Source organism: Emydura macquarii, unplaced genomic scaffold, assembly GCF_026122565.2.
Source record: "Emydura macquarii macquarii isolate MOO-44397 ecotype Brisbane River unplaced genomic scaffold, CSIRO-AGI_Emac_v2 contig_746, whole genome shotgun sequence".
NCBI classification, from domain to species: domain Eukaryota; kingdom Metazoa; phylum Chordata; order Testudines; family Chelidae; genus Emydura; species Emydura macquarii.
Window position 1 is genome coordinate 1,676,510 of NW_027130883.1, and position 13,017 is coordinate 1,689,526.

The 13,017-nt window shown below is 59.7% G+C and overlaps 1 protein-coding gene across 1 annotated transcript; it reads left to right on the forward strand.

Annotated features, from left to right (window-relative positions):
• Positions 1–463: 463 nt before the first annotated feature.
• On the forward strand, positions 464–4,607 carry DUSP23 (dual specificity phosphatase 23). The gene is made up of 3 exons (XM_067542989.1): positions 464–802; positions 1,895–2,169; positions 4,024–4,607. Exons 2-3 carry the CDS (start codon positions 1,900–1,902, stop codon positions 4,207–4,209), a joined length of 456 nt encoding a protein of 151 aa, XP_067399090.1. The 5' UTR covers positions 464–802; positions 1,895–1,899; the 3' UTR covers positions 4,210–4,607.
• Positions 4,608–13,017: the final 8,410 nt, after the last annotated feature.

Below are 13,017 nucleotides of genomic sequence, written 5' to 3' on the forward strand. Positions count from 1 at the left end.
GGGGGGTAATAGGCGCCTATATAAGACAAAGCCTCAAATATTGGGCCTCTCCCTATAAAATCGGGACATCTGGTAGGGTGACCATATGTCCCGATTTTATAGGGACAGTCCCAATATTTGGAGGCTTTGTCTTACACAGGCACCTATTACCCCCTGTAGACATCCTGATTTTTCACACCTGCTATCTGGTCACCCTAACTTGGGGTACCCAAGACAAACCAGACTCCTGGAAGCTGGGGTGCGGTGGGCTGGGAAGGCTGAGAGCGGTGCAGGTCGCTGCGGGGAATGGTCTCCCTCTCCCCCCAGGTTGCGTGCTAGACATTTGGGTCTGGCTGTTGTTGTGGTTGTTGTTGTTTTAATCACACTCAGGCAAACTCCCCGCCTCTGTAGGCAGCTCCCTCTAATATCCTCCCCGCCGCACGGGACTGGCAACCCCGCGGGGGATCGGAGCAGCCCCCGCACCAGCACCGGCCCCGGCCCCGGCCTTCCTCCAGCGCCGCCGGGCAGCGGCGGGCCCCGGACGCCGGCAAGCCGGAGCCATTTTCCCCACGTCCCCAGCGCCACCCTCCGGGCTCCAGGGCCTGCAGCTTCGCGCCGGCTCAGCTGGGGCTCCCCGGCCCGGCCCGAGAGGAGGAGGCTGGCCCGGTCCGGACTGGGAGCGACGCGTGGGCGGCAGCCGCGCCGGGGACAAGAGCGAGCGAGGCCCGGCCCGGCCCAGGCACCGCCCGGCCGAGTCCCTGCGCTCCTGCCCGGCGGGGGGCGGAGGCCGCGTGCGAACGGGCCGAGCCCGGCCGGGCCTCAGGTACCGGGGCTGGGCCCGAGAGCGGCCGCGGCAGCGCGGCCTCGGAGGAGGGCGAGACGCGCAAGGGCCGGGCTGGGGGGGAGAGCGGAGTGTTGGCTGCCCGGGCTCGGGGGGGCCCGCTGGGCCCTGGGGGGCACTGGGCCGGGCTGGGGGGGGGGGGGGTTGCAGGTCCCTGCTGTGTCTGGCTGGGGGACTGGGGGTGCTAGGCTGGGGGGGTTGCAAGCCCCTGCGGTGGGGGGCTGGGGGTGCCCGCTGTGCCAGGCTGGGGGGCAGCGGGTGCCAGGCTGGGGGTGCCGGCTTTGGGGGTGCCAGCTGTGCTGGGCTCAGCCCCACTCCGGGGAGGTGGATGCCGGGCTGGTAGGGGTGCGAGTGCCAGGCGGGGGAAGGTACGGCTGGCAGACTGGAAGGTGCCAGCCATGCTGGGCTCGGGTCAGCCCTCTGCGCCAGGCTCGGGGTGCCCGGCTGTGTCCGTCGGGCATCACTCCTCACGGCCGCCTGTCTCATTGGCCTGCATCAACCCCCGCCTCCCCCCAGCTGCTGGGCTCCATACCCGGCGGGAGCCTCCCGGCCTGGCCTGATCCTCACAGACGTTGCGTGGCTAGGACCAGACTTTCCACCCTGGAGTCCAGAGGTGGCCACCCCAGTGGGTCGCATCGCCTGCCCGCCCAGCGCAAGGATCGCTGCTTGGGGACGCAGCCCCTTGCCTAGTCCAGGTCTTGCCATGGGCTGCAGGCACCAGAGGCTGAATTCTCCTCCCTCCCCCCATTTAATCTGGCTCCAAAAAGCATCCATAGTTTCCCTAGGGAAGAGTCAATGAGCAAGGTTTAAAATGACCAAGGCTCCATTTCTGTGCCTCAGGACGTGACTGATGGGGTGGGGCAGGATAGCTTTCCCTCTCTTCCCCCCATTGACCTAGAGCAGCAGGGGTTGGAAGCACTGGGGCTGTGGGACTGAGGTGTGGGGGCCAGATTGGAGCCAGGGATGGAGGGAGGCCCTGGACCAGGTTGGTGATGGGAGTGCAGGGGCAGCAGGGTGCTAGGAACGTGTCTCCCCGCAGTGCGCTTTCTAACACGCCGCTGTGTCTGGCTGCAGCACCCATGGCAGCGGCCGTCCCTCCGAACTTCTCCTGGGTGGCGCCCAGCAAGCTGGCAGGCCTGGCCATGCCACGCCTGCCCGCACACTACCAGTACATGTATGAGCATGGCATCCGGCACCTCGTGTCGTTGAGTGAGCGCAGCCCGCCCCACCACGACACCTGCCCTGGCATCAAGCTCCACCGTCTCCGCATCCAGGACTTCTGCGCCCCGTCGCTGGAGCAGATCAAGCACTTTCTGCAGATCGTGGAGGATGCCAACGCCAAGGAGGAGGTCTGGCTTGTCCGTAACCTCCCCACACATACATACACACCCCTGAGCCTGAGTGGCTCTTGGTCTGAGATTGCCGTGTGGCCGTGATGCCCAGGAAGTTCCCCCCTTCCCTTCCTGCTAGAGCCCTGCAGCCAGATGGGCCCCAACCAGGGCTTGGGCTTGGGTCTGAAAACAACCCGACCCTCTGGGGCTCAGGTCAGCTCTTATCATCTCCTCCTGCCAGTGGGGTTGGCACAACAAAGGCTGCGTGCCCCGCTCCTGACGGCCGCCCCCTCGCTGCACACTGTGTGCTGCAGACTGAGTGCGCCGAGGAGTCACAGCAGCTCCACAGAACGCAGCGCAGCGGGGAGGGCAGCCAGCAGGAGTGGGGCACGCAGCCGCCAGCACTGACCACCCCCCACCGGGCAGCAGGTGGCCAGAGAGGGACTGCAGGTGTGAGAGTTGGAAGCCCCCACCAAGCTGAGCCCCAAGGACGAGGCTGTGGTGTTGGTACAGGGAGGGAAGTGTCAGTCAAGGAGGGTCTAAAAAGGACTGGATGTTCTTGGGGCGGGTTCAGGTCAGCTGTGCCTGGGGGTTTCGGGTTGGGCTTTAAAACTGAGCCTGGGCAGACCTCTGCTTCATGCCCAAACTCTGCCCGGAGCAGCAGAAGTGCTCTGGGCCTGTGGGCGGGGATTGCTGCTCTCCTGGGCTGAGTCCCAGGAGCAGGGGCCAAGGTCTGAGCCAGCAGTGCTGGAGTTCCCCTTTCCTGGCGGGGCTGCCTGTGCCTCGTGCTGTGACCCAGCCCAGGCATGTCCCCTCTGTGCCTGCCCCCCACTCAGCAACGGGGACAGCCCTGGTCCCTAGACCTGGTGTCACTGTGCCCCATGCTGTGGCCATGGGAGCTTGCCAGTGCTGGTTAGTATGGGACCCAGTTCTAGAGGGCCAGGCCCTGGCTACCTGCGCTGTAGGAGAGTTGGCAGTATGGGGTCACAGATACATGGCTGTGCCATTCCGATTCCATCCAGCAGGGGACAGAGCTGAATGCTAGTTAGCTCCCAGGGAGAAGGCGGGAGTTGATGGTGTGGACTCTCTCTTGGGAACTGTAACTGAGGCCCAGGCCCAGAAGTATGAGGGCTGGCATTGGCTGTGCTACAGCAAATCTCTCCCTGGGGGAACAGAGCTGGCATATAATAGCCCCCTGCACCTCCCCCTGGGCTGCTGCTCGCCCCCGGGCAGAATATAATCCGCCATGGAGGGAAGGGCATCCCTGAGGAGGGCCCTGGTGCAGCAGGGAATGGGGGGGATGTCCCAGATTCACCCCAGCTCTGAGGCTGGGCAGGTCTTACAGCTCCTTACCCTTCCCTCCCCATTCCAATGGGGCAGGGCCAAGTGCCGTTCTGCATCAGCGCCCAGCGTGGGGGCACTGCGTCCCGCCACGCCCTCTGGGGTCTGGGCTGCCCGTCGTGGGAGCCTGTCCTCCAGACATCCCAGCAGCTGTCACAGTGAACTTGGCATGTGCTGTGAAAAATGCCAGGGCAGGACGAGAAGTCTGCCAGCCCCCAGGGCCAGCCCCTGGGTATTTCCTGCTGCTGCCACACCAGAGGAGCACCTAATGCTGGGTGGGCAGTAACTCTCCTTTAGCATGAGGGCATCTCTCTGCCACTTCCCGCAGCAGCATGCTGTTAGCCTGAGGGGCACAACCAGGGCTGCCGACTACCAGGCTGGCCAGGGCATTCATGCTGGGGACATCCTGCTCAGCTGCTCAGTCACGGAGATAGGGGCAAGCCCCTCCCGCGCTGCACAGGGATGGCGCCGTGTGAGTAGCACTGAAGGTGCCAGGCCTGGCCTAAGTCCTGCCGTGTGCTGTTCCCGCAGGCCGTGGCGGTGCACTGCATGCTGGGATTTGGTAGAACGGGCACCATGCTGGCCTGTTACCTGGTGAAGACCCAGAAACTCACCGGGGTCGATGCCATCCACGAGATCCGGAGAATCCGGCCCGGAGCCATCGAGACGCACGAGCAGGAGAAAGCCGTAATCCAGTTCCATCACCACATCAAATAGCTGCAGCCGGCAGCGCCCCCTCTCCGGGCACAGGGGTGCCAGAGGGCGAGGGCTGCTCAGCCACAGAGACGCTGGCAGGAGGCGCTTACTGGCCGGTGGCTGGGCATTTCTGGGCCCAACCCTTCTCAGCAGGGAGTGCCTGGTTGCTGAGGGGAGCTGGGGCTGGGTACAAAGCCTGGGGCCAGTTCCTATTCTAGGCAGCATCTGCCTCCAGCCCCCCATGATCCTTGCATAGGGTGAGCCTGACCCCTAGAGAGGGAGTGGGGCTTTGTCCTACACTGCTGCAGGGAGGCCTAGCCGTGCCGGCAGGAGGTGCAGGCTGGAGCCTGTGCTATCAAGCACTATAGATGAGCCAGGAGGTGTTGGGGATTTTACTCTTCTGAGCTGCTGTAAATGTGTCCGCGCCCCCCCCCCCCCCCCCCCATTTCTGAATAAAAGCTGCTGGCGCTGGCTCCCCTCGTGGTCTCTTGAGTGGGGCGCTGCATGTGGGGCACGGCGGGGGAGGGATTTACACGCTCTGCTCCCACTGGGCATGGCACAACCTTTGCTTCCTGGGAGCGCGTCCGCTGCTGCACAGGGGTGAAGGGGTTTGCGGCGCAGCTGGGGCGGGTCACTCACTGCTGGCCCTGGGGGTTGTGGCTGCATGAGAGGTGGCCCCTGCTGTCCCCATCCTGTGCCTCTGCCGCGTGAAATTCTGGGGCACAGAGGCTGTGGGTCCAGAGCAGCCAGCTGCACCATGCTGCCCCAGGCTCCTCCTGGGCTCTCAGTGCTGCCGGCCAGGCAGTGAGAGGCATGGGGGTTTCCTCTGCTGCTCAACATTAGTTTGCTTAGATGCTGCAGTCCTAGATCAGCTTTCACAGCACACAGTCGGTGCCTGCCCTGAGGAGCTAACAATCTGAATTTTATACTCCTTGCCCCAAAGGCCTCCCCCCAGAGCACCCCGGAACTCCAGGATTCATCTTTACAGGTTCACTGGGCTGCTGGGAATTACGATTCTTCATTCTGTTCCCCTCAGAGCAGTGTGTAGCCTAGGTTAGAGGCAGCATAGCCAAGCACTTAGCTTGGCACGTACCTTCTAAAAGGCAACATGAGGGGGCTCCTGAGGGCCAGGGGGACGAGGTCAGAGGGGGACGGGGCAAGAGAGTGGTTCCTCTGCATTCCCTGGACCTCAAGACCGTGTCAGAAGCCAGTCCCAGCAGAGGAGGGGCAACAAATGGGCCTTAGGGATACAAGCCTGAGTTCTCTCCTGGCACAGTGATGAGTTTGTGTGTCCAAGGGAGACCCCCTGCTGAAGGTCTTGTCCCATCACCTGGAGGACTCCTCTCAGTCCTTCTTGTGGGGTCTGCTCCTCATAAATGACTCAGCGCTGCTGCGTGGGTCACAGCCCTTCGAGCAAGGTCGCGCAGGGGCTGGCTCAGGGCTGCAATGTGTTCTGGAGAAGGCAGACCTTGTCCTGGGAGAAGGGAGTTCTCCAGCCCAGTGAGCAGACCACCTGGGTGGGAACGGGGGGTCGACCCATCCAGAGTACTGGGATAAAGTCTCTGCAGAGGACGAGGGCACCCTCCCACTTGTCTGTGCTGGCTTAGGCAGAGCCCACTCAGGGCTGCAATGTGTTCTGGAGAAGGCAGACCTTGTCCTGGGAGAAGGGATTTGCAGCGTGGTCCCTGTGTGCAGCCTGTTCTCTGAGTAGATACATCCTTGGCACAGGGCAAGGGCTGCCCCTCTGCTGGCATTGCTGGGAGTTTTCCTGTCTTACCCCGAGGAATTTCCATTGAGTTCAGCTAGGACAGAATGCCGCCTTCCTTCGCCTCCTGCCACCGTGCCCTGCGCTCATTTCCAGGGGGCCTCTGGGCCAGGGGAGCTCCCAGCATCAGGGCCTTGTGGCGAAAGCTTCTATTCCAGCAGCTGGTTACCGCACAGGGCAGAACAACATGGCGGAAATGCTGAGGAGGGAAGGAGGGAGGGACGGCCTGGGCCCTGGCATGGTCACTGCTCCTATGGCCACCCTGCTGGGGCAGCCGTTGCAGTGCCAAGGGCCTGTCCTTTAAGTGCTGAGGCCCCGGTTTCCAGCCCTGCTCCCGGCCATGCTGCACCATGCAGCCAGGCCCTGAGACAGCGCAGAAAGGGACCCAGCGGCTCTGTGGGCTCTGTCTGCAGGGAGGAGGCACGTGCAATGCACCAGCACTGCATGGGAGCACGGTGCCTCACTGGGTCATGGGCCGAGGACTGCTGCATTAAGGGGGAGGGTCCATATAACTCAAGAGGCAGGAACCAGGGTCTTTGGAGCCTAAGGTCTTGCGCTCTCTCCCCCCCAGGGCCCAGCCCACCATTGCACTAGCTGGCCGGGACAGGCGGTCCGCGACGTGGGGGAGCTTTCCTCTATCTAATCGGCACCCAGATATCTGCGTGCTCTGGGCAGTGAACGTCACAGCCCTGTGCCCATGGCAGAGTGGTCAGGGCCGTGGCTGCGTGCATGTCCCGGCTGTCCCCCTGTGAGCCCACAACGACAGGCTGGTTGGTGTTTGCTCTCCAAGATGTATGCTGTGTCCAGACGGCCAGCTGGTAAGGATCCACCCAAGGAACTGGGAGAAGGTGCCATGCTTTGGTGATCAGCTGATCACCCCCCTCTGACTGGACGGCACTGGCATCTGCCCACGCCGGTACGTGTGGGTGGAAGCACCATCCCGCCCGCTCCATCCAAGGACAGCTATTTGCTGGCCTGTCAGGAGAGGCGTCTGGGTTTGTGTCATGCCTCTGACAGGCTCAGAGAAATGAACGGGCATTTAAGAAGCACGAGTGGCCTGGCCGGAGCCTGTGTTTCCTGACGAGTGCTATCCATTGCTCCATGACCCAGGCTAGCGGGTCTGCGTGTACTCTCCCAGCAGACACGTTACTCTGGGCCTCTGCTTTCATACCATGCATGTAGCTGTTGTCTGGTCTCAAGGGGCTGCTCCCGCTGCAGGAAACACATTACGTGTAATTGTTTTTCAAGCTGAACAGGTGCCATTCAGGCACAGCGATGCCCAGCTGGTGATCTCAAAGCCGCCTGTCTGCCTCTGGGCTCGGCTGCCAGGAAGCTGGGCTTGTTCGGTGTTGGGCTGTGGCACAGAGCCCTGCAGCGGGACCTACCAAAATAGCAGGAGCAGGTAAAAGGTGCTTTCTTGCGGTCGGGATTTGGATGGGCAAAGAAAACCAGACTCTGGTAGTTTCCTGAGAACTTTCGTCGGTTTGTCATAAATAGAATGTCAGCAAAGTAAAGCGAGTTTTTCTTTTTAAATAAAGGTTTTAAAACAAATGTAAGCGAGGGATAGAAAGAGATTTTGGTGTCTATTATAACAGGAGTTAAAGTATTTTCTTTACATGGTTTAAGCAAGATTTGTTTTATTCTTTTAGTGGTAAAACGTGTGTCTGAACTCCGGTGATGTATATAATACATTAACCGACGCGGTTTTTGTTGTTGTTGGGGTTTTTTTTAGTAGCATGGGGGAATCTGTCTCTCTTGCAGGATTTGCACCATCTAAGGTTTTTGTTTAGGGGAGCAGGATAAAAATGGAAGAAAAGCCACACACGCTCCCCTGGGGTTTCTCTATTCCCAGCATGAGGCTCCAGGGCACAGACCCCACCAGCTCCGCGCCCCGGGCACCAGGAGCGCGATTGACCCACAGAGGCAGCACCGGCCCCTGCTCTGCCCATGCGTCTCCTGCCCACAGAACCGTGTGAATGCCCTGCCATTTCTCCGGCGGTGGGAAGCCCCTGGCAGGATTTGCTCAGCCTCCTCCTGCCCCGCACACACCTCCCTTCCCCCCACGCACTTCAGGGTCCCTCTCCCCCCCCGAAAAGGAAGCTGATTTTTGGAGGCTTGTTCCCTCCCTCTCAGTGATGCCATAACTAATCCTCTGTCCATGGCATCGCAGCCGTTGCCATGGCAGTGGGCTGTGATGTCACAGCCTGGGAACTGTGACCTGGCTGAATGGATCTGGCAGGACAGGGAGGCAGCTGGCTGGTGGAGGGGCTGCTTCCGTTTATCCCCGGTTCCCCAGACCATGTGCCCCAAGGGGGAAGCACAGGCCAGCCACGGGGCTTAGGGAAGGTTGTGACCCGAGGGGAGATGGTGGGAAGGGCAGGGCTGAGCCAGGAGTCATTCCACAAGCAGGCAATAAGCCTGGCGGAACTGCTGGACTCACATAGGCCGGGAGATGCAGGAAAGCTGCTTATCCACAGTATTATTTACTCTTAACTCCTCTAACTTGAGCTCTGTCCTTAATAGTCTCCTGGGCTCAGAATGATGGACAGGGCGGTGACGCAGGGAGGGCCGGGCAGGGGCTGCTGCCCACTGCCAGGGCAAAGTACGAGCTCCTGTGCGGGGCACCCCTGGCTGTGCTCTCAGACCCGCCGTGCTGACTGGCTGAACGGGGCGTGCGGGGGGGAGCAGCGTTACAAACGCAGCCCCTTGGGCTGGAGCAGCCAGCGCCCAACTGGCACCAACACATTTCACGATAGCTGCCACGTCGACTCAGCTGGAACACGCCTTTTCCCAGCGTCAAGCAATGTCCGGGCTCACACATGCTTCCACCCTACACACCGATACACCCTTCCCCACTCACACACACAAACGCGCCCCCGTTCTGCGTGCCCACGGACACACAGCGATCGGCAAACCTGCACGCGGACACACAATAGCAGTTTTGTTCAGGACCAGATAATTTCCCTGCCGTAGCTCCACGCGCAGGCCCCTGTGGTCCTTCCCAAGGCCACGCTCCCTCCCATTACTGGGACGAGCACCCAGGAGTCCTGACTCCCAGCCCTCCCCACTCCGATCTGCAGACTGCCCTCCCTCCTTCTGGGAAACCCTTCCTCATTCCTTGTTGCATGGGATGGGAAAGAAAGAAATGATTGCCGGGAGGCTGAGATCCTAGCCCCATCACTCCCAATTCCGGCCCAGGAGCTTCCATCCCACTTACGGCTCCCCCTACACCGCTTGCTCTTGCTGGAGCACTTTGAACCCGGGTGATTGGGTGCCAAACCACCTAGCTCTGCGCCCAGGGAGCCACTGGCAGCACCTGTTCCCATCTGTCCTGGCCACTGGCCCCAGCAGGGCAAGGCGGGAGCAACAGTCCCCTTGTCCTGCAGAGCCATGTAGGAGGGGACGATCCCAGAGCTTCCATAGAACAGCAAAGAGCAGCAGGGAGGCACTGAGCTGCCATTCACTGCCCCGGGGAGAGGGAGGGGCACTCACCCCCCCAGGGATAGGGGCTGTGGGAGAGTATCCCAGGCCCGGCAGGTGCCTGGAGATCTGCAGGAAGTGATCCTGGCCCCAGGAGGAAGGCAAGCTGTCTGAGAATGGTCCTGTGCTTCTCTGGTGCGCAGGGCAAGGTGGTGTGTGAGTCTCAGGGGACGTCGGAGGCGTAAGGGCCTCCCGACGGGGGAGCCTGCTCCTGCAGCCCTTACGAAGTGCTCAGCAGATAAGGGCAGCTGCTGTGTCTAGATAGAAACCCTGAGCCCTGGGTGGTCCAAGCTCGCTGCACTCCACCGCCGCTGCTTGGCACATCATGGCCTCAGGCTGACGTTCTCAGGGAGGAGATGTGATCTTTTGGGGGTGGGAGAAAGCCAGTTGCCCGCCACCACCACCACCACCTCTCCCCCCAGCCCTGCTCCTGCATCTCCTGAGGTCAGCAAAGGAAACTCCACGCCTACACACCTGCTGCTGCAGTCCTGGGGAGGGCAATGGCCCTGTGCTACACTCCTTCTGTGCTCCCCAGTCTGACAGAGGCTGGAGCCAGGCTGCCCTCTCTGCAGCACGGTGGCTTGGGCAGATCCGACGTGCTGGAGTTTGCTGTGTTCCGTGCTGCCCCGCTGGGGAGATCTGGTGCACGGAACTTCCTTCCCCTGAGCAGCTGCTTCTGAACATTGAATCTCCCCCCTGCTGCTTAGACCGGCTGGCAGTGCCAGGAAGGATGCTGCTTCCAAAGTCACCAGGCCACATTCGCACGTTCCACTCAGGCCTGGGCTCTCCTGGCCATTGCAGACAAAAGGCTGGAGCTGCTCCAGAACCCCTGGAAGGCCCAGCCCTGCCAAATGCATGGCATGTCACGTGCAACCTGACACATTGCTATTTCCCATCGCTGCTCCGGGCAGGAAAATGGGTCAAGGCTCTGCTGAGCACAGCACCTAGATCTATGCTGGGAACAGCTGCTAGGGAGCTGACGTTGCTGGAACCCTGCCACCCTACCCTCAAAAGCAAAGATTCCTAGATTCCAAGGTCACAAGAGACCCCTGTGATCATCTAGTCTGACCCCTGTACACTGCAGGCCAGAAAACTGCCCCAAATAATTCCTAGAGCAGATCATTTAGAAAAACATCCCATCTTGATTTAAAAATTGCTAGTGACAGAGAATCTATTACAATCCTCAGTAAATTGTTCCACTGGTTAATTCCCCTTGCAGTTAACAATTTACACCTTACTTCAAATCTGAATTTGTCCAGTCCACTTTCAGCCATTGGGTCGGATTAGACCTTTCTCTGCTACTTGAAGAGCCCTTATTAAATATTTGTTCCCCATGCAGGTACTTATAGATTGTAACCAAGTCACCCCTTAACCGCCTCTTTGTTAAGCTAAATAGATTGAACTCCTTGAGTCTATCACTATCAGGCCTGTTTTCTAATCTTTTAATCATCCTCGTGACTCTTCTCTGACCTCTGTCCTACAGATCAACATCCTCCTCGAATTGTGAACACCGGAAATGGACATAGTATTCCAGCAGCAGTCGCACTAATGCCAAGTACAGAGGTAAAATCATTTCTCTTTTCCTACTTGAGATTCCCCTGTTTATGCATCCAAAGATTGCATTAGCACTTGGCCACAGCATCGCACTGAACATATTCAGCTCATTATCCACCATGATCCCCAAATCTTTGTCTGAGTCACTGATTCCTGGGATAGAGTCCCCCATTCTGTAAGCAGGGCCTACATTCTTTGTTCCTAGATATATACATTTTCATTTAGCCATATTAAAATGCATATTGTTTTCATGTGCCCAGTTTACCAATCCATCCGGATTGCTCTGTGTCAGTGACCTGTGCTCTTCATTATTTACCACTACCCCAATTTTTGTGTCATCTACCAACTTTATCACTGATGATTTTTGGTTTTCCTCCTGGTCGCTGATAAAAATGTTAAATAGTGTGGGGCCAAGAATCAAACTCTGCGAGATGGGACCCCACTGTCAGTTAGCCAGCTTTTAATCCATTTACTGTGTGTCACCTTAATTTTATATCCTTGTAGTTTTTTAATCAAGTTTTTGTGTGGCTCCAAGTCAAACACCTTACAGAACACGTCTATTATGTCAACACTGTAACCTTTTATCAACTAAACTTGTAATCGCATAAAAAAAAAGATATCCAGTTATATTGACAGGATCTATTTTCCATAAATCCATGTTGATTGGCATTAATTATATTACTTTCCTTTCATTCTTTATTAATCAAGTCCTGTATCAGCTGCTCCGTTATCTTGCCCTGCTCCCAGCCAACACACACCTCTGGGGTGACGGCAGCTTCACCCAGCCTGAGCCCAGCAACTAGAGCAGCGATGCTGCTCCATGAGCTGCCAGAGAGCAAAGCAGCTCCTTGCGGATGGCTCCTGAAAGAGAGACAACCCAGAGGCACCCATTGTTTCCACTGCACCCCAAGCCCTTTCCATGCGTGCAATCCACAAGGACAGCTCCAGGGAAACATGCATCACCCTGCACCCCAGGCAGGGTCTAGTCCACAGCAAACAGGGACCTCCTGGCATCAGTTCATACAATAGTCACTCCTCAGGTATGGCTCTCTGGAGAATACCTGTCCCCATACACCTTCGCTATCTATCCATCTAGCCAGCCATCTATCCCCTGCACACCCATCTATCCCTATAAACCTCTGCTATCTATTTACCTGTCTGTCCCCCCATCCTGGCTCTCTCTGCTGGTTTGGTATTAGAGCCCATCACCGCATGATCTGAGTGTCAGAAAATATTCACACACACCCCCCCCTGGGGCGCCACGGAGAATAGTCTGTTCTTTGAGAGCCCCTCCGGGGATTCCCCTTCATAGGCACCTCTCCTAGAAAGCGCCCTGCATGGAGCTGGGGAAGAGGGGCCTGGTGCCTCAGACTTCAGCACTCCCCGGCTGACACTGCAGCACTGGGCTAGGGGAGGCGGTGGGGTTTGACTGGGAACAGCAGCCCTCCGGGATCCAAGAGCCCACTGCCCACCTACCTCCCAGCTACAGATGGGGAAACTGAGGCACGCAGAGAGGGACGCGCCTCGCCCCAAGGGCCAGCGCTAGGGAGCGAAGCCGGGAGCCCTGAGGCCCCAGCACCAGCTTGGCTCCGACCCGAACAAAACGAACTTTAACTTCACCCACCCCGGCGCCCCGGCCGGTTCGCGGCGCGCAGGGCGGACGCAGCCACCAGGCGGAGCCCGGCCCCGACCCACCCCGGAGCGGCCGGCCGGGCCCGGCGATTGGAGGCTCGCAGGGCGCCCGGAGCCTTCGCAGCAGGGCATTGGCTGTCCCCGTGGCAACAGGCGGCTTGTGTTGGGGGGGGAAGCGGAGCCCCCGCCCCCGATTATCGTGCGGCGGCTGGTGCTGAGCTGGATCGGGGCCGGGCATCGCCGCGCGCTTCGGCCAGCCCGGGCTGGGGATGAGCGCCGGGGTCCCCTGGCCCAGCGGACCGGACCGGACCGGACCGGATGCTGCTGCGCGGGGAGACCCAGCCGGAGCGTGGCCGGGCGCCAGCCGGAGGTGCGCGGGGCGCCGTGCGGCCCGGGGC

Excerpts from the sequence above, each read along its gene's own strand:
- DUSP23 (XM_067542989.1), top strand. The coding sequence starts at position 1,900 with ATGGCAGCGGCCGTCCCTCCGAACTTCTCCTGGGTGGCGCCCAGCAAG. Across the intron at positions 2,170-4,023 it reads ATGCCAACGCCAAGGAGGAG|GCCGTGGCGGTGCACTGCAT; the intron begins GTCTGGCTTGTC and ends CTGTTCCCGCAG.